Here is a 23,176-nt window from a genome sequence, read left to right as displayed (position 1 = left end):
TTAGGCCCAGTATGGATTGCACGTGATTGCACAAAGGTTAGAAAGGGTACCGTATCCCTGGATAACATGTATGGATAGCGTACACATTCAAAATAAATGTCTCAGGAGGCAGGCTCAGACGGTGTTAGGCCCAGTATGGATTGCACGTGATTGCACAAAGGTTAGAAAGGGTACCGTATCCCCGGATAACATGTATGGATAGCGTGCACATTCAAAATATATGTCTCAGGAGGCAGGCTCAGACGGTGTTAGGCCCAGTATGGATTGCACGTGATTGCACAAAGGTTAGAAAGGGTATCGTATCCCCGGATAACAAGTATGGATAGCGTACACATTCAAAATATATGTCTATACATCAGGAGGCAGGCTCAGGCGGTGTCAGGCACAGTATGGATTGCACGTGATTGCACAAAGGTTAGAAAGGGTACCGTATCCCCGGATAACATGTATGGATAGCGTACACATTCAAAATATATGTCTCAGGAGGCAGGCTCAGACGGTGTTAGGCCCAGTATGGATCGCACGTGATTGCACAAAGGTTAGAAAGGGTACCGTATCCCCGGATAACATGTATGGATAGCATACACATTCAAAATATATGTCTCAGGAGGCAGGCTCAGACGGTGTTAGGCCCAGTATGGATTGCACGTGATTGCACAAAGGTTAGAAAGGGTACCGTATCCCCGGATAACATGTATGGATAGCGTACACATTAAAAATATATTTCTCAGGAGGCAGGCTCAGACGGTGTTAGGCCCAGTATGGATGGCACGTGATTGCACAAAGGTTAGAAAGGGTACCGTATCCCTGGATAACATGTATGGATAGCGTACACATTCAAAATATATGTCTATACATCAGGAGGCAGGCTCAGACGGTGTCAGGCACAGTATGGATTTGACGGCCCAGATTACACAGCGGAGGAGCAGGGAGAGGTAAAGATTGCAAATGCTGGGACCCTGCCCAAGCAAGGGGGGCCCACTCGTGGGTGTCGGTACTGGCACTGGGCCCCTCATAGTACAGCGGTGTGTCTGACGGCGGGTGTGCACCACCACCGTCAGAGACACTTGATTGCACTATGAGGGACCCTGTGCCAGTGCCCGCGCCCAAGAGTCGGCCTACCCACCTGTCCAGGGCAACGGCACTCGCATGGTGTCGTGCGCTAGGTGGTGACCCCGGCCATGGGGGGGGAGGCAGCACAGTTAGGGAGTTTTAGAAAGTGGCATATGTTGATGTTGGACATTCAGCTGATGCAAAAGGCGAAATAGGTCAAGTCCCAGGAAGAGGTGGACCAAAGCAAGCCATTTTTCTGTCACCCTATGTGTCATCAGGGGAAGGTGGGACAAAATCCTTGGAAACCCATGCATGGTTCATTTTAATGAAGGTTAGATCATCCACATTTTGGGTTGACAGACGGGTCCTTTTTTCTGTCAGGATTGATCCAGCTGCACTGATGACTCTTTCCGATAGCACACTTGCAGCTGGGCAAGCGAGCTCCTGTAAGGCATATTGGGCCAATTCAGGCCAGGTGTCCAGTTTAGCGGCCCAATAGTCAAAGGGGAATGACCTGTGTGGGAGAACATCGATATGGGAGGAAAAGTAGTTTGTAACCATAGTTGACAACTGCTGTCTCCTGTCACTTTCCATCGATGCAGTATTACCAGTTGTGTGAGCGGTATTTGAAAAATCAGTCCACAACATTGTCATGAAACCCCTGTCTCCAACGCCACTTCTGCTGTGTGCACCACGAACACCTCTGCCAAGCTGCCCCCGGCCCGTACGGCTCGTGTGAGAACCATCACCGCTGCTGTGTGCTGGGAATGCCTCAAGCAACCGATTTACCAGAGTTGCTTGTTTATTAGCCAATATTAGGTCAAGGTTCTCCTGTGGCATGATGTTTTGTAATTTGCCTTTATAGCATGGATCCAGGATGCTGGCCAACCAGTAGTCGTCATCGTTCATCATTTTGGCAATGCGGGGGTCCCTTTTTAGGATCTGCAAGGCATAATCTGACATGTGGGCCAATGTTCCCGGTGTCAATGATGCACTGCGAGTGCTGGGTGGAGGAGCACTTTCTGGCAAATCCACATCCCTCCAGTCACGCACAAACCCTGTACCAGACATTGCCACGCCAACATTTTCACTTGCCCCACGAGATGCATCCTCCTCCCCTAAGTAATCATCGCCATCATCATCCTCCTCCTCCTCTTCTTCCTCCACCTCGTCCAGGAGAGGTCCCTGAGCAGACAATGGCTGAATGTCATCAAGGATTCCCTCCTCCTCTTCCTCCTCATCAACATTGGCTGCAGAAGCCTGCTCCTTAAGGTGCGTCAAAGTTTGCATGAGCAGACGCATAAGTGGGATGCTCATGCTTAGGATGGCGTCATCTGCGCTTACCAGCCGTGTGCATTCCTCAAAACACTGAAGGACTTTACAGAGGTCTTTCAGCTTTGACCACTGCACACCTGTCAACTCCATGTCTGCTCTCAAAGTGCCTGGCCGTGTATCCTCCCACAAATGCATTATGGCCTGCCTCTGCTCGCACAGCCGCTCCACCATGTGCAGGGTGGACTTCCACCTTGTTGCAATGTCGATAATGAGGCGGTGGTTGGGAAGGTGGAGCAATCGCTGCAGCTTCTGCATACGAACGGAGTGTACAGGCGACCGGCGGATGTGCGCGCACAGTCTTCGCACCTTCTGGAGCAGGGCTGTTAACTCCGGATAATTTTTGAGGAAGCACTGCACCACCAGGTTCAAGGTGTGAGCCAAGCAAGGTATGTGGCTGAGTTTTGAAAGGGCTATGGCTGCCACAAAATTACGGCCGTTATCACTAACTACCTTGCCTGCCTCAAGATGTACACTGCCCAGCCATGACTCAGTTTGTCGCTTCAAGTACTGGGCCAGCACCTCGGCGGTGTGTCTGTTGCCCAAACACATCATCTGCAACACAGCCTGCTGACGCTTTCCACTAGCTGCTCGATAGGGGGACACATCGTGTGCAACAGTGGCAGCTGCAGATGGAGTGCTCGTACGACTGCGCTCTGTGGACGAGCTTTCGCTTCTGGAGGAGGAGGAGGAGGAGGAGGGTCGAACGCCTACAGCCAACTGTTTCCTATACCGTGGGCTAGGCAGCACTGTCCCACCACCGCTGTCCCCTGTGGACCCTGCATCCACCACATTAACCCAGTGCGCAGTGATGGACACGTAACGGCCCTGGCCATGCCGACTGGACCATGCATCAGTTGGGAGGTGCACCTTTCCGCTCACTGACTGCTTGAGTGCATGGACAATGCGGTCTTTCACATGATGGTGGAGGGCTGGGATGGCTTTGCGAGAGAAGAAGTGGCGACTGGGTAGGTCATAGCGTGGTACTGCATAGGCCATGAGTTTGCGGAAAGCTGCGCTTTCCACCAACCGAAAGGGCATCATCTCAAACGAGATTAGTTTGGCAATGTGGGCGTTCAAACCCAGTGTACGCGGATGAGAGACTGAGTACTTTCTTGACCTACTCATAGTGTCTGGGAGGGTGAGCTGGACTTGAGAGCTGCATATGGTGGAAGTAGCGGTGGACAGGGCGGACTGAGAGAGGGTTGATGATGGTGATGGAGTTGGTGTTCTTTCTGATGGCCTAGAATCAGTCTTTCGTTGATATAACAGTGGGATTCCCTGACTGCTGTGGCCTTGCAACGACACCTCAACATTTGCTGCTGTGCTAACCGGTGGGCTTACAGTGGGGGAAACAATGTAGCGTTGCTGACTACCTTCGTTGTGATCAGTTGCACATGTGGCACTTAAGGTTTGGTGTTGTTTCCATGCTTGCAAGTGCATGCTGGTTAAATGTCTAAGCATGCAACTGGTATTCAAATTTTTCAGATTTTTCCCTCGGCTAAAGGTCTTTGCGCACTTCTTACAGATAACCTTGGCCTGATCATGAGGATTTTGTTCAAAAAAGTGCCACACTGCACTCTTCCTACTTTGGCAGACATTTTGCAGCCTAGCACGCTGTGATCTTTTGACCCTCTGGACAAGCTGTCCAGCAACTCTTTTGATGTTTGGAACCTGTCTTTGGAGTGCTACGGGCCTGCCAGATAACAGCTGTTGCGATGTCGATGTCTGCTGTGGATGCTCCTCATCTGAGCTATTGGAAGCAGCACCCTCTTCCCCCAATGGATGCCAATCTGGGTCAACAACTGGGTCATCTATCACCTCCTCTTCTATGTCATGTGCACCTTCCTCTGTGTCACCGTGTATGGTGGTATAGTGTGCGGGAAGGGGCACATGAGTCTCATCAGGGTCAGAATCTGGCTCTGTACACTGCGAGGACAATGTAGTGCTCTGAGTGAATGTACCAGCAGAATCATCCATCAGCGGCTGTGCATCAGTGCACTCCATGTCAGATTCATCTTGGCCTGGGTAATTCACCATTTCACTTGATAATCCAGGCATGGTATGTGAAAACAGCTCCATGGAGTAATCAGTAGTATGGCCTGCGTCATCCTTCAATCTTGGTTGGGGTGAAGGACACAAGGAAAGGTGTGGTTCATGAACATGAGCCTCCAATGACGACTCAGTGCTTTTACTTTTTACAACTGAAGAAGAGGAGGCGATAGAGCTGGAGGCTGAGTCAGCAATGTAAGACAAAACTTTTTCCTGATGCTCTGGCTTTCAAAGCGGTTTGGCAACTCCTAGAAAACTAAGCGTTCGAGGCCTTATGCAGCCAGACGATGACGCAGGCTCAACACCTCCTGCATTCGGTCCTATTTTGCTCTTGCCACTACCATCAGATCCACCACCAACACCATCATTACCAGCTGCCAACCCCCGCCCAATTCCACGGCCTCTTCCACCAGCCTTCCTCATTTTTGGTAGAAATGTAGACAAAATCCAACAAACTATATAGTAATGTAAAACAAGGTACAAGGTGTCTATAGGACAGGGGAGATTTTGAATTTCTGCAGACACTTGTGGACACTGGACACTTTTGGATTGTGTAAGGCCCACTGATATCTCAGCGCTATGTCACAGGCTCGATGGCACAGCTGTGACCAAAGTGACTAGAGGATAAGGGAGATTTTGAATCTCTGCACACACTTTTGGACACTGGACACTTTTGGATTGTGTGAGGCCCACTGATATCTGAGCGCTATGTCACAGGCTCGATGGCACAGCTGTGACAAAAGTGACTAGAGGATAAGGGAGATTTTGAATCTCTGCACACACTTTTGGACACTGGACACTTTTGGATTGTGTGAGGCCCACTGATATCTGAGCGCTATGTCACAGGCTCGATGGCACAGCTGTGACAAAAGTGACTAGAGGATAAGGGAGATTTTGAATCTCTGCACACACATTTGGACACTGGACACTTTTGGATTGTGTGAGGCCCAATGAATATCTGAGCGCTATGTGACAGGCTCGATGGCACAGCTGTGACCAAAGTGACTAGAGGATAAGGGAGATTTTGAATCTCTGCACACACTTTTGGACACTGGACACTTTTGGATTGTGTGAGGCCCACTGATATCTGAGCACTATGTCACAGGCTCGATGGCACAGCTGTGACCAAAGTGACTAGAGGATAAGGGAGATTTTGAATCTCTGCACACACTTTTGGACACTGGACACTTTTGGATTGTGTGAGGCCCACTGATATTTGAGCGCTATGTCACAGGCTCGATGGCACAGCTGTGACAAAAGTGACTAGAGGAAAAGGGAGATTTTGAATCTCTGCACACACTTTTGGACACTGGACACTTTTGGATTGTGTGAGGCCCAATGAATATCTGAGCGCTATGTGACAGGCTCGATGGCACAGCTGTGACCAAAGTGACTAGAGGATAAGGGAGATTTTGAATCTCTGCACACACTTTTGGACACTGGACACTTTTGGATTGTGTGAGGCCCACTGATATCTGAGCGCTATGTCACAGGCTCAATGGCACAGCTGTGACCAAAGTGACTAGAGGATAAGGGAGATTATGAATCTCTGCACACACTTTTGGACACTGGACACTTTTGGATTGTGTGAGGCCCACTGATATCTGAGCGCTATGTCACAGGCTCGATGGCACAGCTGTGACAAAAGTGACTAGAGGATAAGGGAGATTTTGAATCTCTGCACACACTTTTGGACACTGGACACTTTTGGATTGTGTGAGGCCCACTGATATCTGAGCGCTATGTCACAGGCTCGATGGCACAGCTGTGACAAAAGTGACTAGAGGATAAGGGAGATTTTGAATCTCTGCACACACTTTTGGACACTGGACACTTTTGGATTGTGTTAGGCCCAATGAATATCTGAGCGCTATGTGACAGGCTCGATGGCACAGCTGTGACCAAAGTGACTAGAGGATAAGGGAGATTTTGAATCTCTGCACACACTTTTGGACACTGGACACTTTTGGATTGTGTGAGACCCACTGATATCTGAGAGCTATGTCACAGGCTCGATGGCACAGCTGTGACCAAAGTGACTAGAGGATAAGGGAGATTTTGAATCTCTGCACACACTTTTGGACACTGGACACTTTTGGATTGTGTGAGGCCCACTGATATCTGAGCGCTATGTCACAGGCTCGATGGCACAGCTGTGACCAAAGTGACTAGAGGATAAGGGAGATTTTGAATCTCTGCACACACTTTTGGACACTGGACACTTTTGGATTGTGTGAGGCCCACTGATATCTGAGCGCTATGTCACAGGCTCGATGGCACAGCTGTGACAAAAGTGACTAGAGGATAAGGGAGATTTTGAATCTCTGCACACACTTTTGGACACTGGACACTTTTGGATTGTGTGAGGCCCAATGAATATCTGAGCGCTATGTGACAGGCTCGATGGCACAGCTGTGACCAAAGTCACTAGAGGATAAGGGAGATTTTGAATCTCTGCACACACTTTTGGACACTGGACACTTTTGGATTGTGTGAGGCCCACTGATATCTGAGCGCTATGTCACAGGCTCGATGGCACAGCTGTGACCAAAGTGACTAGAGGATAAGGGAGATTTTGAATTTCTGCAGACACTTGTGGACACTGGACACTTTTGGATTGTGTGAGGCCCAATGAATATCTGAGCGCTATGTGACAGGCTCGATGGCACAGCTGTGACCAAAGTGACTAGAGGATAAGGGAGATTTTGAATCTCTGCACACACTTTTGGACACTGGACACTTTTGGATTGTGTGAGGCCCACTGATATCTGAGCGCTATGTCACAGGCTCGATGGCACAGCTGTGACCAAAGTGACTAGAGGATAAGGGAGATTTTGAATTTCTGCAGACACTTGTGGACACTGGACACTTTTGGATTGTGTGAGGCCCAATGAATATCTGAGCGCTATGTGACAGGCTCGATGGCACAGCTGTGACCAAAGTGAATAGAGGATAAGGGAGATTGGATTGCTTTTAAAAAAGCAGTTTGCAGAGCAGTGGGTAAACAGCAATGCCAGCCTGTCAGGAAGCCTTAAAAGGCAGCCCAACAACCAACACCACTGATACACCACAATATAGCCTCCCCTTGCACTGCACACACAGTGACTGGTGTGTTGTGCAGGCCAAATTGCTAGCAGCAGAAGCAGTTTTTTTTTCTTCTTCTCAGGACAAAAAAAAAAAATTGGGATTGCTTTTAAAAAAGCAGTTTGTGGAGCAGTGGGTAAACAGCAATGCAGGAATGTCAGGAAGCCTTAGAAGGCAGCCCAACAACCAACACCACTGATACACCACTATATAGCCTCCCCTTGCACTGCACAGTGACTGGTGTGTTGTGCAGGCCAAATCGCTAGCAGCAGAAGCAGTTTTTTTGTCTTCTTCCCTGCCTAACGCTCTCCCTACAGAATCAGCAGCAACCTCTCCCTATACTGAGATCGGCAGAAGTAAGATGGCGGTCGGCGTGCACGCCCTTTTATACCCCCTGTGACGCCCACCAAAGCAAGCCAATCACTTGCATGCCCTTCTGAAAGATGGTGGTGACCCCTGCCTATGTCATCACGTTGCCCACTGTGTCCGTGGATCCTGATTGGCTGAAAAAGAGCGCAAAACAAACTTTTGAAACGCGACTTTGGCGCGTAAGTCGCCGACCTCGTGGCCGACCTCATCCTAGGGTCGGGTTTCGTTTCATGAAACCCGACTTTGCCAAAAGTCGGCGACTTTTGAATTTTTTCGACTCGTTTCGCTCAACTCTAGTTCTCACCATTCTTCTTCTCTGCCTTTCTGATATTTTTCTTGGCCTGCCACTTCTGGGCTTAACAAGAACTGTACCTGTGTTCTTCCATTTCCTTATTATGTTCCTCACAGTGGAAACTGACAGGTTAAATCTCTGAGACAACTTTTTGTATCCTTCCCCTGAAAAGCTATGTTGAATAATCTTTGTTTTCAGATCATTTGAGAGTTGTTTTGAGGAGCCCATGATGCCACTCTTCATAGGAGAATCAAATAGGAGAACTACTTGCAAGTGGCCACCTTAAATAACTTTTCTCATGATTTGATACACCTGGCTATGAAGTTCAAAGCTCAATGAGGTTACAAAACCAATTTAGTGCTTCAGGAAGTCAGTAAAAAGTAGTTAGGAGTGTTCAAATCAAGAAAATGATAAGGGTGCACATACTTTTGCACCGGTCAAATTTTGTTTAAATGCAGATTGCACATTTTCTGTTAGTACAATAAACCTCATTTGAATCCAGAAATATAACTGAGTCCATCAGTTATTAGATATATGAAACTGAAATAGCTGTTGCAAAAACCAAAATTGTTATAAAGAAAAAAGGTTAACATTAATAGGGGTGCCCAAACTTTAACATATGACTGTATCTATCTAATATATATATATATATATATATATATATATATATATATATATATGTGTTTGAAGAATATTTAGTTTGAAAATGATGTGTAAATGACAGGGAATTGCTGTAAGTAAAAGTTCATGTTAAAATCGCATTGCAATCAGATAGCAATCGAACTGCATTCTGGTGTAAATCTGATACTAGGTGTAAAAATTGGATTGTACTCGGATAAAAAAGCATGACACTCGAATGACACTCATCTGACTCTCCTGCATCAAAGTCGGACCGATTTTTAAATCACTAGTGTGTCTCCAGCCTAAGGCTATGTGCACACATTGAGTATTTGGGGAGTTTTTACCCCAGTATTTGTAAGCCAAAACCAGGAGTGGAACGGACAGAGGAAAAGCATAATAGAAACATTTGCACCACTTCTGGATTTTTCACCCACTCCTGATTTTGGCTTACAAATACTGTGGCAAAAAAATCACCAAATACTGAATGTGTGCATGTGGCCTTACTCGAGATTTCCCAGCCTGAATACATGTGGGGAAGGAAATCCCCCATGTATTTAGGCTGTCTAGCAGCCGCAAATCATGCAGCTACGGCAACAGAAACAAAATCTCTGAGCACATCCAATTACCCGGAGATCACCTGAGCATGCTCAGGAAATCTCAAGTAATGAGTAGACTCGCTCATCACTGTTGGGAATTTATCTACAGGTATAGTGATGATTTTGACCCCTTGGGTATTTTCCAGAAACAAGCAGCAATGAATGTTGCTGAGTGAAAATTGCAAACTGCCATTTTAGTGACCAGTACACTGTAGTGGCCAGTACACTGCAGTCACCAATACGTTATGCCCAGCTTGTGCTTCTGGAGACATGCATCCGTAAGTTAGGCAAGTTTTCATTGTTTCAGAAATACCAAACGTGGATGATATATGTGGTTTAGGCACGCTGTGGGGCATAGAAGGGAGGGGAGGCATTTGGATTTGGGAGCGCAGAATTTGCCGAATTTGTTTTGGCGTGAGAGGAGCCATTTCACTTTTCCAAAGCCTTTGTACTACCAGTAACATGAAAGCCCCTTATATTTCCATTAACAGATGACAGATCTGAGTGGAGACTTGCTTTATTTGTGGGTTGAGTTGGAAGTTTTTATTGGGAACATTTTACATAACGTTAGGGATCACATTCATTTTTCGCTCTACACTGACCACTTAATTTTGGAGTTTCCACCTAAATCTCTGAGTGACGAGATTCAGATGAAACCCTGGGGGATCCATTCATTATATAAGGCAGCAGAGGTACTTTGGAATCCATCTGGCCTCTGTTCAGGTCAGACGGCATCCACAGTGCCTTCATCTGTCTCATTATAGGGAATCTTCTGCCAGAAGTATCATCTGAATCACATATTTCAGAGATTTACATGGAAATCCCGGTGCAAGCACTCAGTGCAGAGTGCAGGATAAATGCGCGCCAAGCCTTACTGTGATCTTGGAGTAGCAGAATGAAAAAATCAACAGCAGGTGAAGAATTGGTTTTACTTATTTTTTACGCTGTTCCTCATGCAGAATAAGTGATTAGATGACTTTATTCTTTGGGTCTGTGCGAATAGAGTGATACCAGATTTATATCGGGTTTTTATGTTTGGCTGCTGTCACTAAGACTCTTTTTATTTTAAAAAAAATAGTTTTTGCATCATCACATTTTGAGAGCTATATTTTTTGGCCCACAGAGGCATGTCATGGCTTGTTTTTTGTGGGATGTGTTGTCGGTTTTATTGGTACCATTTTCGCACATGACTTTTTTTTATTGCTTTCTATTCCCATTTTTGGGAGGCAGAATGAACAAAAACCATCAATTCAGGAATTTATTTTTTGGGGGGTTTATGCTGTTCCGTGTGTGGCAAACTTGATAAGGCAGTATTTCTCTTCGGGCCAGTACAATTACAGCGATACCTCATTTATATAATTTGTTTATGTTTTGGCACTTTTACAAAATAAAAACTATTTAATAGAAAAAATAATTATTTTTGCATTGCTTTATTCTGAGAGCTATAACTACTTTATTCTTATGCTGATGGAGCTGTATGGCGGTTTGCTTTTTGATGGACAAGATGACGTTTTCAGCGGTATCATGTTTAGTTATATCGGTCTTTTTGATCGCCTTTTTTTCCACTTTTTATTCCGCGGTATGATAAAGCATTGTTTTTGGCTAGTTTTTATTTATTTTTTTATCGTGTTCACTAAAGGAGTCAAGTAGTGAGACAGTTTTATAGATCGAGTTGTTGCGGACGAGGCAAAACCAAAAAAGTGTACTTTTATTGCTGATATTTTTTCATACAAATATTTATTTATAGATACAATATCTTTTGATTTTGTTATAATTATTTTTGATATTTTATAAAATATTTTTACAATTATTTTAAATCTTTTTTTAACTTTTTTTCCTTTGTCGGAATATGGGACTAACATTCTTTGCCGGCTGACCGCTCGTACAGCATGGGGATGCAGCAGCAAATGTCAGAAAGGGGTTAAAAACAGCCTTAGGCTTATGATAGGTGATATGAATTATGATTGGCTATGAATTTCCACAAAAATTTGGATATGCCAGAATCTGACAATTTGGAGATTTGATACATGTGAATCCAAAAAAAAAAGATTAGATTCTATTGAGGATCAGGAAAAAGTTAAAATTATTGAAACTTTTATCCCCTTTCATCTGTTCTTCCTGCTGCTATATTTCATTTGGGTTTTCTTTTTTTCCATGGGTGGTGTCACCATTACAGCTTCATATGTTCATATTATGATGTGCATCACTTCACCCCGACCCTGTGACCATGTAAGACCAATCACATTTATCAGACTGGCCTCGGCGCTGGAGTGGAGTGGCTTTTGTGCCCGGTGCAAAGAGGTTTGGAGCTTTGGCAGAGACGGCAGAACAGTTGAGGAAAGGAGAGGATAAAGATTTTTCTTTTCCCTGTCCTAACAGCAATCATGACAGTTTCAATTTGGAACAAATATAATCTCTGAATTTGCCAAATTTGAGTGAATTGAATCACAGACTTTTAAGAAATTTGTTCATCTCTACTAACCACTCAAGGCTAATAGGGCTCTGTTTTTTGTGGACCTTCAGAAATATTTTCTCTGATAGGTTGATGACATAGTAAGTTCTTTTCTTGAAGTTATACACAAACAAAGTGTAAAGGAGCCATTCACCAACCTTTGTAAGATCTGAACTTTTGCACCAAAAAATCTGATTCTTCAGAAATTTTGTTTTCGATGGTTTCCTTCCCCATTCCAAAATCTCGAAGTGTTGACAGAGTAAACCGTCTCATTACTCTCCAGTTATCCATGGAACCAAAAATAATTCCTGAGGACACATTACATAAGAAGGGAAAATGAGAGAAGCAAGATGGCAACCAATACTTTATATCTACTGGTTAACTCATAACACTTTAAAGACTCAAAAGGCCAAATTTCTAATGTGTTGCAAAATATTTTGCCATGATTAACAAACCAGTGTCTAGTTAAAATGAGACAATTTTTAAGAAAGTCCTATTTTAGTGACTTAAGGTGTGCAGCATTTCTATATTATATCTCTTACAGACCCAATAAATGTTTACCCTACAGTGAAATATGTTTCCTTTCTCTCTGGTCAATAAATTTACATTTTTGGCAGAAGTTAGCAAGTATGAGTTGACACGGAAAGTAAGTCACTGTAATATTACTAGTTGAACAAGAACGTAAAGTAAACAGTAGATCAAGAAATGAGAAAGGAATAAAACCAGAGAACAAACACATGCCAATTGATCAGGCCACAAATCATCATGTAGGTTCTTGCACCAACCTGACAGAAAAGATCTTTGAGTAGATGTGAGGTCTAGTTGAGTAGGTGTGAATTGATTTGGCAGTCAAGGGATTTTCCATTATATGTGAAGAGTCAGATGGCTGTATAACTCAGACGGGGATCGCAACACAATACTCAGGCTGGCCATCAGTCCTCCTACTCAAGTGTAAGGGTACTAAGAGCAGGAACGTGGGATACAGTGATGGTAAGCAGGCAGCAGAGCAAGGATTAACAGGTTTATTAACGGAGGAATACTCCATGCAGGGAGGTAAAGGGTTAAACTGCATGAATGGAAAAGGATGTAGGGAGACAAAGGGTTATACAGGGGAGACAAACATGGCTATGACTAAGAACATTTTTTGTTCGAAACGCGTAATCCCCTGGATTTATAATTTTAACAGAATGTTTTTAAAGGCATTGCAACAAAGATGAAGTTTTAACGTCTATTCAACAATCTGATTTGGATGTTTGTTGCTGGAACTTTTTTGTTTGAGGGGAGACAAACAGTACAGTTAATCAAAGGATATTCTTAAAGGTGAAGAACTGTGGTTCAAAATAACAGTGGTTCAATTGCACGGATGTCAAGTAGTCCTTAAACTGCAGCTCCTGCCGCAAACTCAATGGCTCTGGCATTGTCTGACGCGGTGTCCTCATTAATGGGGTCCAGCAAGCAAACAATACCCCTTCTTCTGGTAACAGTGGTTAGTCTCCGGTACCTTCTACTGCCCCTAGTCCATATACTGTAGATGCCTACAAGGTTACTGGCCACAGTACTGTCTAAGCCCGACGTGGCTCTTGAACAACTCTCCTGACAGTCTCAGTCAAGCGGGCCCAAAGTGGCTGACGGTAATATCAGTCATGGTACGAGCCCAACATGGCTCAGCAGGTGTTTACTGGCACAGTCAGGGTGCAAGTATCTGTCCTGTCCCCTGTCACTCTTAAGGGGCACATGTGTAGTACTCATGGACACGGAGCATTCTGCGCCTTGCTTTCTGGCAGCCACCGGGCTTACAATGCACGTATCCTTCTCTCTGGTCCCCACTGTTGGCGGTGGGCAACGACAGGCACTGGTTGCACGCTGCTGGTGCTCCCGGCTGAAGCACTCCTCTCTGTGGCTGCTGGAACACCCAGCTCAGCTCTGCTCTGTGTGCACGGCTCTGCACGGCCCTGCTCTGAATTGCTGCTGGGCATACTGCTTCCCTCACCGCAGCAGTCCCTGTCCTTCTGGTCAACTGCAGCACAGCCTGTCACAGCGCCAGTACTCCGTGTCAAGATGGGGAGTGGAGCACACTGCTCTCCCCACTACTCTGACCTGGCACCAAACTCTCATCTTTTGTGCACTTTTCCTTCTTATACTCCCGTGGCTGCGTGCTCTCTCTAGGTTCTCCCTGACCCCTCTTGTCAGCAGGAAGCTCTGTCTCTCTTCTCCTTCCCTCTTGCAGCAGGGGAAGATGCTCCTCACTCAGGCTTCCCCCAGGAACAGAGGATGCAACCTCCCTAGTTCCAGACCCGGCATGCAGGTATCCGCGGTCCAGTCTATCTCCTTACACAAATGTGACAGCATGTACTTCTATTCAGCTGTCATGCTTGGCCAAGAGAATCAGTCTAAGCATTCCATTGCTTTTCCCATTAAAGTTAAAGAACACAGCCATCTGACTCTTCCCTAAACCTCACTGTCTCCAAAGATTATTCTAATTTCTCACGCTTGCATTTCTATTAATGGGAAGCATAAAAGCCTTATTCCAATCTGCCGTGGAATTATCACTTTCATGTATATTTGCAACTGTCTTGACCAGTTTATGAAACTTTTTTTTTCGAATGAGTAATCTTATTTTGTTCATCTAATCTTGTGACAGATGGAAGAGAGGGAGGGATAAGGACTAGTGATGAGCAAATACTTCAATGTTCAGTTCGGATTACATTCGTCGAATTTGCAATATTCGCTAATTAATTTGTAGAATATTTGCCGAACATTAGCGAATGCCATTCACCTCAATGGCAGGCAAAAACAAATGCATGTATAACGGCCCCAAATGCTGTCAGAACACTTCAAATGAGGGACAGGCACCAGGAAAGTGGCCTCAATTCACCCACATTATAGATTTCAGCATAGCACTGCAGCAATCAGCCATGCATGAGGTGTTGGGGTCTCGGACAGCATTTACAGCTTTCAATTGAACCTGCTCCGACTGAAGGTAGCCAGCAACGCTACATCACCTCCCCCACTGTAAGCCCACCGGTTAGCACACCACCAGCAAGAAATAATAATAATAATAAATTTTATTTCTATAACGCCAACATATTCCGCAGCACTTTACATTTCAGAGGGGATTTGTACAGACAATAGACATTACAGCATAACAATAATCACATAGATTATAACAAATACCAAGAGGAATGAGGGCCCTGCTCGCAAGAAATGTTGAGGTGTCGTCGCAAGGCCAAAGCAGTCAGGGAATCTCTATGTTTTCCCCACAAAAGACTGCATCTAGGCCATCACCACCACCATCACCATCATCAACCACCTCTCAGTCTGCCATGTCCACCGCTAGTTCCACCATATGCAGCTCTCAAGTCCAGCTCACCCTAGCAGAGACTCTGAGTAGGAGAAGAAAGTACTCATCCTCTCATCCGCGTACACTGGCTTTGAACGCCTACATTGCCAAACTGATCTCATTGGAGATGATGCTCTCCCGTTTGGTTGAAAGCGCAGCATTCCGAGAGCTCATGGCCTACGCTGTCCCACGCTATGACCTACCCAGTCGGCACTTCTTTTCTAGAAAAGCCATCCCTGCCCTCCACCTGCATGTGAAAGACCGCATTGTCCATGCACTCAAACAATCAGTGAGTGGAAAGGTGCACCTCACAACAGATGCAAGGGCCAAAAAATTGTGTTAACATCAGCAGCAGCAGCCAAAACAAGCACCGAAATCACACTAAAGATATCACAGAGTGCAGTTACATAACATTATTGCATCACACTAAGAAATGCAATAACACCTAGTCTGTACAGTCTGCGATTGGGGTGTAAAAGTCCTTGGAGATCAATGACTTGTTCATCTTCATGAAAGTTAGGCAGTCTACAATTTCAGGGGACAGCCGGATGCACCTATCCGTCAGGACACCACCAGCAGCGCTGAAGACCTCTCCTGTCCATTTATTCACCACATGTAAGACTTGGACTCTGTTGTGCTGGTGCAAGAGGTGGTCTAAAGAAAAGGGTCAAAGAAATTACTTCTTCCACTTCCACCACTGCTGCTGCTGCTAATGTTTTGGTGTTGACAAATTGACAGGCAGGAGGTTGGAAGTCTACAGCTGCCATGTGAACTGTGTTCTTCACTGCTGACTCTGGGAAAAGCTCCCTTAAAATTGTGCAAAAGCGTGTTTCGATACTCCAGCATTCACATGTTCTTTTCTAAGGTGGGAATCATCTGGCAAAATTTGGTTTTATAATGTGGATCTAATAAAGTGGCAACTCAGTAGTCAGCATTATTCCTAATCAATCATAACTATACAGGGATCATGTTGTAGATAGTGAAACACTCATATGTCAGGCTATACCATGAGGTCAAAGCCCATGTTGTGATGGTGGCTGGGTAACAATGAGTTTGTTTCCTCCATCCCCTCCCGCCAACCACGAAAAACAGAGAGGGGAGGATTATCCTCTTCATCCGACAGTTGCTTGCACATCACCTCTTCCTCCTCCATTTGATCCTCAGATTGTGCACCTTCAACAACAGTTTGATATCATCAGCCCCCCTCTATCACAGTAATCCACCCTCCCTTGGCACCAGCCTGTTTGATGACAGTCTTGAACTTGGAGACAATGTTATCCCTTCCGCATTCTCCTCTGCTTCCTCCTCTTCTTCTGGGATCACCATCTTCTCCCACAGGCTATTCAGGCTATTCATAGTCTTCTCCAGCATATAGATGACTGGAATAGTGATGCTGGTGATGGCGTCATCAGCGCTAATCGTCTTAGTAGCCATTTTGAAACTGTGCAGAAGGGTGCAGAGGTCACTTACCGATAAAGGAGTAGTACAGCTGACATGTGCATGCAATAGGCATGAGCGGAATCGCCATCCGCCCAAGCCTATTAACTAGTTAAATCCCGCTTTCAAAACTGACAGCCGGCATTTAACTAGCGCTTCCGAGCCGCTGACATCGCTGACCCCCGTCACGTGATCGGGGGTCGGCAACATGTTGCCCTGACAACTAGAGGTCTCATAGAGACCTCTATGGTTGTTGCAGGCACATTGCTCTGAGCGCCGCTCAATGTCCGGCGCGCAAAGCAATATAGTAAATCTGCTACATATAGGCAATCTGCTCATCGCCCATATGTAGTAGAGCCGATCAAGTTGTACATGGTTCTAGCCTCCTATGGGGGCTATTGAAGCATGCCAAAAGTAAAAAAAAATGTTGAAAAATAAAAGTTCAAATCACCCCCCTTTCACCCCAATCAAAATAAAACAATAAAAAGAAATCATACATACACATACAGTTGTGGCCAAAAGTATTGACACCCTTGCAATTCTGTCAGATAATACTCAGTTTCTTCCTGAAAATGATTGCAAACACAAATTCTTTGGTATTATTATCTTCATTTAATTTGTCTTAAGTGAAAAAACACAAAAAGAGAATGAAGCAAAAAGCAAAGCATTGATCATTTCACACAAAACTTCAAAAATGGGCCAGACGAAAGTATTGGCACCCTCAGCCTAATACTTGGTTGCACAACCTTTAGCCAAAATAACTGCGACCAACCGCTTCCGGTAACCATCAATGAGTTTCTTACAATGCTCTGCTGGAATTTTAGACCTTTCTTCTTTGGCAAACTGCTCCAGGTCCCTGATATTTGAAGGGTGCCTTCTCCAAACTGCCATTTTTAGATCTCTCCACAGGTGTTCTATGGGATTCAGGTCTGGACTCATTGCTGGCCACCTTAGAAGTCTCCAGTGCTTTCTCTCAAACCATTTTCTAGTGCTTTTTGAAGTGTGTTTTGGGTCATTGTCCTGCTGGAAGACCCATGACCTCTGAGGTAGACCCAGCTTTCTCACACTGGGCCCTACATTATGCTGCAAAATTTGTTGGTAGTCTTCAGACTTCATAATGCCATGCACACGGTCAAGCAGTCCTGTGCAAGAGGCAGCAAAGCAACCCCAAAACATCAGGGAACCTCCGCCATGTTTGACTGTAGGGACCGTGTACTTTTCTTTGAATGCCTCTTTTTTTCTCCTGTAAGCTCTATGTTGATGCCTTTGCCCAAAAAGCTCTACTTTTGTCTCATCTGACCAGAGAACATTCTTCCAAAACATTTTAGGCTTTTTCAGGTAAGTTTTGGCAAACTCCAGCCTGGCTTTTTTATGTCTCGAGGTAAGAAGTTGGGTCTTCCCGGGTCTCCTACCATACAGTCCATTTTCATTCAGACGCCGACGGATAGTACGGGTTGACACTGTTGTACCCTCGGACTGCAGGGCAGCTTGAACTTGTTTGGATGTTAGTCGAGGTTCTTTATCCAACATCCTCACAATCTTGCGTTGAAATCTCTTGTCAATTTTTCTTTTCCGTCCACATCTAGGGAGGTTAGCCACAGTGCCATGGGCTTTAAACTTCTTGATGACACTGTGCATGGTAGACACAGAAACATTCAGGTCTTTGGAGATGGACTTGTAGCCTTGAGATTGCTCATGCTTCCTCACAATTTGGTTTCTCAAGTCCTCAGACAGTTCTTTGGTCTTCTTTCTTTTCTCCATGCTCAATGTGGTACACACAAGGACACAGGACAGAGGTTGAGTCAACTTTAATCCATGTCAACTGGCTGCAAGTGTGATTTAGTTATTGCCAACACCTGTTAGGTGCCACAGGTAAGATACAGGTGCTGTTAATTACACAAATTAGAGAAGCATCACATGATTTTTCGAACAGTGCCAATACTTTTGTCCACCCTCTTTTTTATGTTTGGTGTGGAATTATATCCAATTTGGCTTTAGGACAATTCTTTTTGTGTTTTTTCATTTAAGACAAATTAAATGAAGATAATAATACCAAAGAATTTGTGTTTGCAATCATTTTCAGGAAGAAACTGAGTATTATCTGACAGAATTGCAGGGGTGTCAATACTTTTGTCCACCCTCTTTTTTATGTTTGGTGTGGAATTATATCCAATTTGGCTTTAGGACAATTCTTTTTGTGTTTTTTCATTTAAGACAAATTAAATGAAGATAATAATACCAAAGAATTTGTGTTTGCAATCATTTCCAGGAAGAAACTGAGTATTATCTGACAGAATTGCAGGGGTGTTAATACTTTTGGCCACAACTGTATTAGGTATCGCTGCATTCAGAATCGCCCGATCTATCAATAAAAAAAGCATTAACGTGATTGCTAAACAGCGTAGTGAGAAAAAAAATTCAAAATGACAGAATTATGTTTTTTTGGTCGCTGCAACATTGAATTAAAATGCAATAACAGGCGATCAAAGGAACGTATTTGCACAAAAGTGGTATCATTAAAAACTTCAGCCCGGCACACCAAAAACAAGCCCTCACCCGACCCCAGATCACGAAAAATGGAGACACTACGGGTCTCAGAAAATTGTGCAATTTTTTTTTGTTTTTAGCAAACTTTGGAATTTTTTTTCACCACTTAGATAAAAGAGAACATAGACATCTTTGGTGTCTATGAACTCATAATGACATGGAGAATCATAATGGCAGGTTAGTTTTAGCATTTAGTGAACAAAAAACAACAAAGCCAAGCAAAAAAACAGTGTGGGATGGCACTTTTTTTTGCAATTTCACCACACTTGAAATTTTTTTCCCGTTTTCAAGTACACGACATGGTAAAACCAGTTCAAAAGTACAACTCATTCTGAAAAAAATAAGCCCTCACATGGCCATATTGAAGGAAAAATAAAAAAGTTATGGCTCTGGAAAGAAGGGGAGAAAAAACGAAAATGAAAAATCGGAAAAAGGCTCCGGGGTTAATCTGTGCCCATTCTGTAAACGTGATATGCGCCATGTCCATACTACATTGGTCCAGGCTGTACGACATGACATATTGCATCAGGGTTTGTTACTGCTGCCACATTCGCTGAAGCATGTGCAGACTGGAATTCCACCGTGTCAGCACATTGCATATCAACCTGTTAACTGGCATGGACAAAGACCTCTGTAATGATGCAAATCGATGAGCAGAGGGTTGCAAATGGCAGAAATGAGCACACATCTTTTGTGCTTTCTGGAGCAGTTCACCCAGGCCAGGATAGTGGCTGAGAAAACGCAGTACCACCAGGTTGAGGACATGAGCCATGCAATTCACGTGTGTGAGCTTGCCTCACCGTAAGACCGCCACCAGGTTCGCACTGCTATTGGACACTGCCTTCCCTGGATGCAGGTTCAGCGGAGACAGCCATTAATCAAACTAAGCCTGGAGAGCTGTCCACAAATATCTGCTGTATGACTGCAATCTCCAAGGCATATCAATTTTAAAACTGCCTAACTGCAGTGAGCCCTGACTGAGCAGTAGGGAAGTGGTGTGGATTCTCTCTCCACTGTTGGAACGCGTGTCTCGTAAAGGCAGAGGCTGAGGGGGCAGGTGGAGGCCCTAGAGGTGATAGAGGAGGCAGAAGCAGTGGAGGAAGTGTTAAATGTAGAGGTTTGTCCTGCAAGCCTTGGGGATTCCAAGACTTGTGGAGCAGTGCCTGTCCCCACAGCTACCAGAGTCACCCAGTGCCCAGTGAGATGTAATGCCCTTGGCCATGTTTACTCGTCCAAGTGTCTGTGGTGAAATGCACCCAGGCAGACAGAGATTTTGGCAAGGATAGGGTGATGTTGTCCATGGCATGCTGGTGTTGCACAGGCACAGCTTTATTAGAAAAGTAATGGCAACTAGGTTATTGGTACTGAGGGACTGGGACGGCCAACAACTTTTGGAAACCATCTGTATCTATCAGGCAGAAAGGCAACATTTCTGTGGCAAGAAAATTGGAGATGATGGAGTTCAACCTCTTAGCTTTGTCATGCGTAGGAGGAAACAATCTCGTGATCACAACTGAGGAACCATGGGCTGGCTGCAGTGCTGTGAGAGGGTGGAGTAGGGTGAACTAGACAAACTGCTGGACAATGAGAGAAGTGCAGGCGGAGATGTTACTGTGGATGGAGAAACTTGTGGTGTGATCGTACTCTGAGATCAGTCAAAAACAGCAGACATGTCCCCTTTCTTGCTGAAGGCAGCCTCTCAGCCAGTGTGACTAGAGCAGGTAAAGAACCTAAGGTTCTGCTGTTGAAGACCTGCATCTCAATAGTTGTCACGATAACAGAAGAGGAGGAAGAAGCAGCGGATGCAATTAATGTGGCGACTGATGGTTGTTGAGGTCCGCTGGTCCTCATGTTTGCGCAGGGGGATTCCCACAGTGAAGCATGTTGATTGCATATGTGAAGGTTCATTCATGTAATAGTCAAATTATTGCACTTTTTACCTCGACTCAGTTATTTTTTTTGCAAAGTTGGAAGATTACTTGAGTTGGCTCATCTTTTGCAGTGTCAAAAAAGGCCAAGGTTATCCAATCCTTGCCACATCTGTGAGCTGCAGACCAGCAGATGCTGCTGGTCAGAGGCACAGTTGTGGGTGAGGTTGTACCCCTCATTGTGACTGCATTACTGCATGTCTGTGATGTACGGCACAATATAACTGTTACACCCACCTGGTCTCATGATACTTACCTGGGTTCCCGCCATATTGCTGGATGGGGTCTGCTCCATGCTTTTCTGATACCTCCAGGGTTACATTGTCCATGTATGCGCAGAGGGTCCCGGCGGCGCACTCCTTCTGCATGGCATTCTGGGGGAGGGTCGTGAGCTGGAAGCTCCATCCTGTCATTGCGGCCACCACTGAGTATGTCAGACTGCCTTCTGTCCAGGGTAAGCACCTGAGTATCGCCTGTGTGTGCTGGTGGTACTGTTTGATGTCAATACTGACATTCCTGCACTCTAGTCTCCTCTGCCCTGTCCTCAGCCTTGTACGCTTTCCAGCGTGTGCTCTGCCCTGACCTCAGCCCTGTATGCTTCCCAGTGTGTCCTCTGCCTGGAGTGCTTCCCAGTGTACGCTCTGCCCAGTGCACAGCCCGGTTCACCTCCCAGTGTGCGCTCTGTCCTGCCCTGATCTCAGAACACCTTCAGCCTCCGCTCTGCCCAGTCCTGGTCCCGTTCCCGGAGATCCTAGTTCTGTTCCTGCCTTGTGTCCTCGGCTTTCCTGGTCTTGCTCACCCACTCTTGCTTCAAGTCCCTTACGCACTCCCAGTCCTTACTGTCTCCTCTTGCTCTCAGGTACTAGCTCTTGTGGTGCTTTCCCCCTGGGCCTGCCCCTAACGCTCCCAGTATAGGGGTCGGTTCTACTTGGTCAGCTCGCCCGGAGTCGGTTGGTTCCGCAAGCCAGTGGGTCCACTCTAGGATTCGTGACAGTATACTCAGGCCATGGATCCCACAGGTACCTCCCTTCCGGTTCAAAAGGAGTTAGCATTCCTGCATGAGAATCAGAATTGTTTCATGTCCTTCATGAAGTCCATAGATACTCGCTTGACTTCTTTACAGTCCTCTGATCCAGTTAACATGTCACAGCTTGCTGGTGTGCAACAGGAGCTCACACTACAGTGGGACACACAGTTCCATATGTTAAGTTACATGGCCTCTGTGGATGATAGGCTGAATAGTCTCCAGTCCGCAGCCACGGCCCCAGTTCCGTTTGGAACTCGAGATTCGGCATCAGTCCCCATGCCTCGCCTTGCTTGGGAAAGCTGCCCAGGTACAGTGGTGATCCCAAACTTTGCAGGGGATTTTTGAACCAATGCCGCCTCCACTTCTACCTCAGCAATACCCCACCGATCGGGCTAAGGTGGCATGTATTGTTTCTTACCTAGAGGGGGAGGCTCTGGCGTGGGTAAATCTGTTGTGGGAATGAGATGATCCTGTGGTGTCACAGTTATCTCTATTTTTGGAGACCTTTCATAGAGTATTTGATGAGCCGGGTCATTTGGCCTCTACCACTGAGTCTCACTTTAATCTCCGTCAAGGCTCACTCACTGTAGGTCAATATGCCATACGCTTTCGCACGTTGGCTTCTGAGCTTGGCTGAAATAACGAGGCACTAGTTGGAGCCTTTTGGCTGGGACTGTTGGGTCAGATTAAGGACGAGCTCTCAGGACGAGATACTCCAGTTTCTCTGGAGGATTTAATTTCTCTCCCTACTCGTATCGACCTGCGGTTCCAGTAGCGTTTTCGTGAGGTCATTCGTAAGAGGAGATCTGGTCGCCCATCTTCTTCTGATCTTAGGCCACTTGGTCTGCATCCTGTGGAGTCGTCGCCCTCCTCTGCTCCGGAACTGATCAGCTTAAATTGGCGGAGCAACAACACAAGAACAGAGTCTCTGTTTCTACTGCGATGGTGCTTAGCATTTGCTTCATTCTTGTCATAAGCGTCCAGGAAACTCCTCCACCTAGGACGGTTAAGGGAGTCCTCCCTAGGTGTAATTGATTCCACGCTAC

The 23,176-nt window shown here is 45.5% G+C and overlaps 1 protein-coding gene across 1 annotated transcript in view; it reads right to left on the bottom strand.

The window, feature by feature from the left end:
• Window positions 1–23,176, bottom strand: part of LOC141098587 (cytochrome P450 2K1-like) — a 139,006-nt gene that overhangs the window by 90,251 nt on the left and 25,579 nt on the right. Inside the window, exon 4 of the mRNA XM_073586498.1 lies at window positions 12,010–12,159. Within this exon, the coding sequence (XP_073442599.1) occupies window positions 12,010–12,159 (150 nt within the window). The remainder of the gene's footprint in view (window positions 1–12,009; window positions 12,160–23,176) is intronic.

This window comes from Dendrobates tinctorius, unplaced genomic scaffold, assembly GCF_039654945.1.
Source record: "Dendrobates tinctorius isolate UK_male_01 unplaced genomic scaffold, ASM3965494v1 ptg000093l, whole genome shotgun sequence".
Taxonomy (NCBI): domain Eukaryota; kingdom Metazoa; phylum Chordata; class Amphibia; order Anura; family Dendrobatidae; genus Dendrobates; species Dendrobates tinctorius.
The sequence above is the reverse complement of the archived record's forward strand: the minus strand, read 5'-3'. Positions and strand labels throughout refer to the sequence as shown.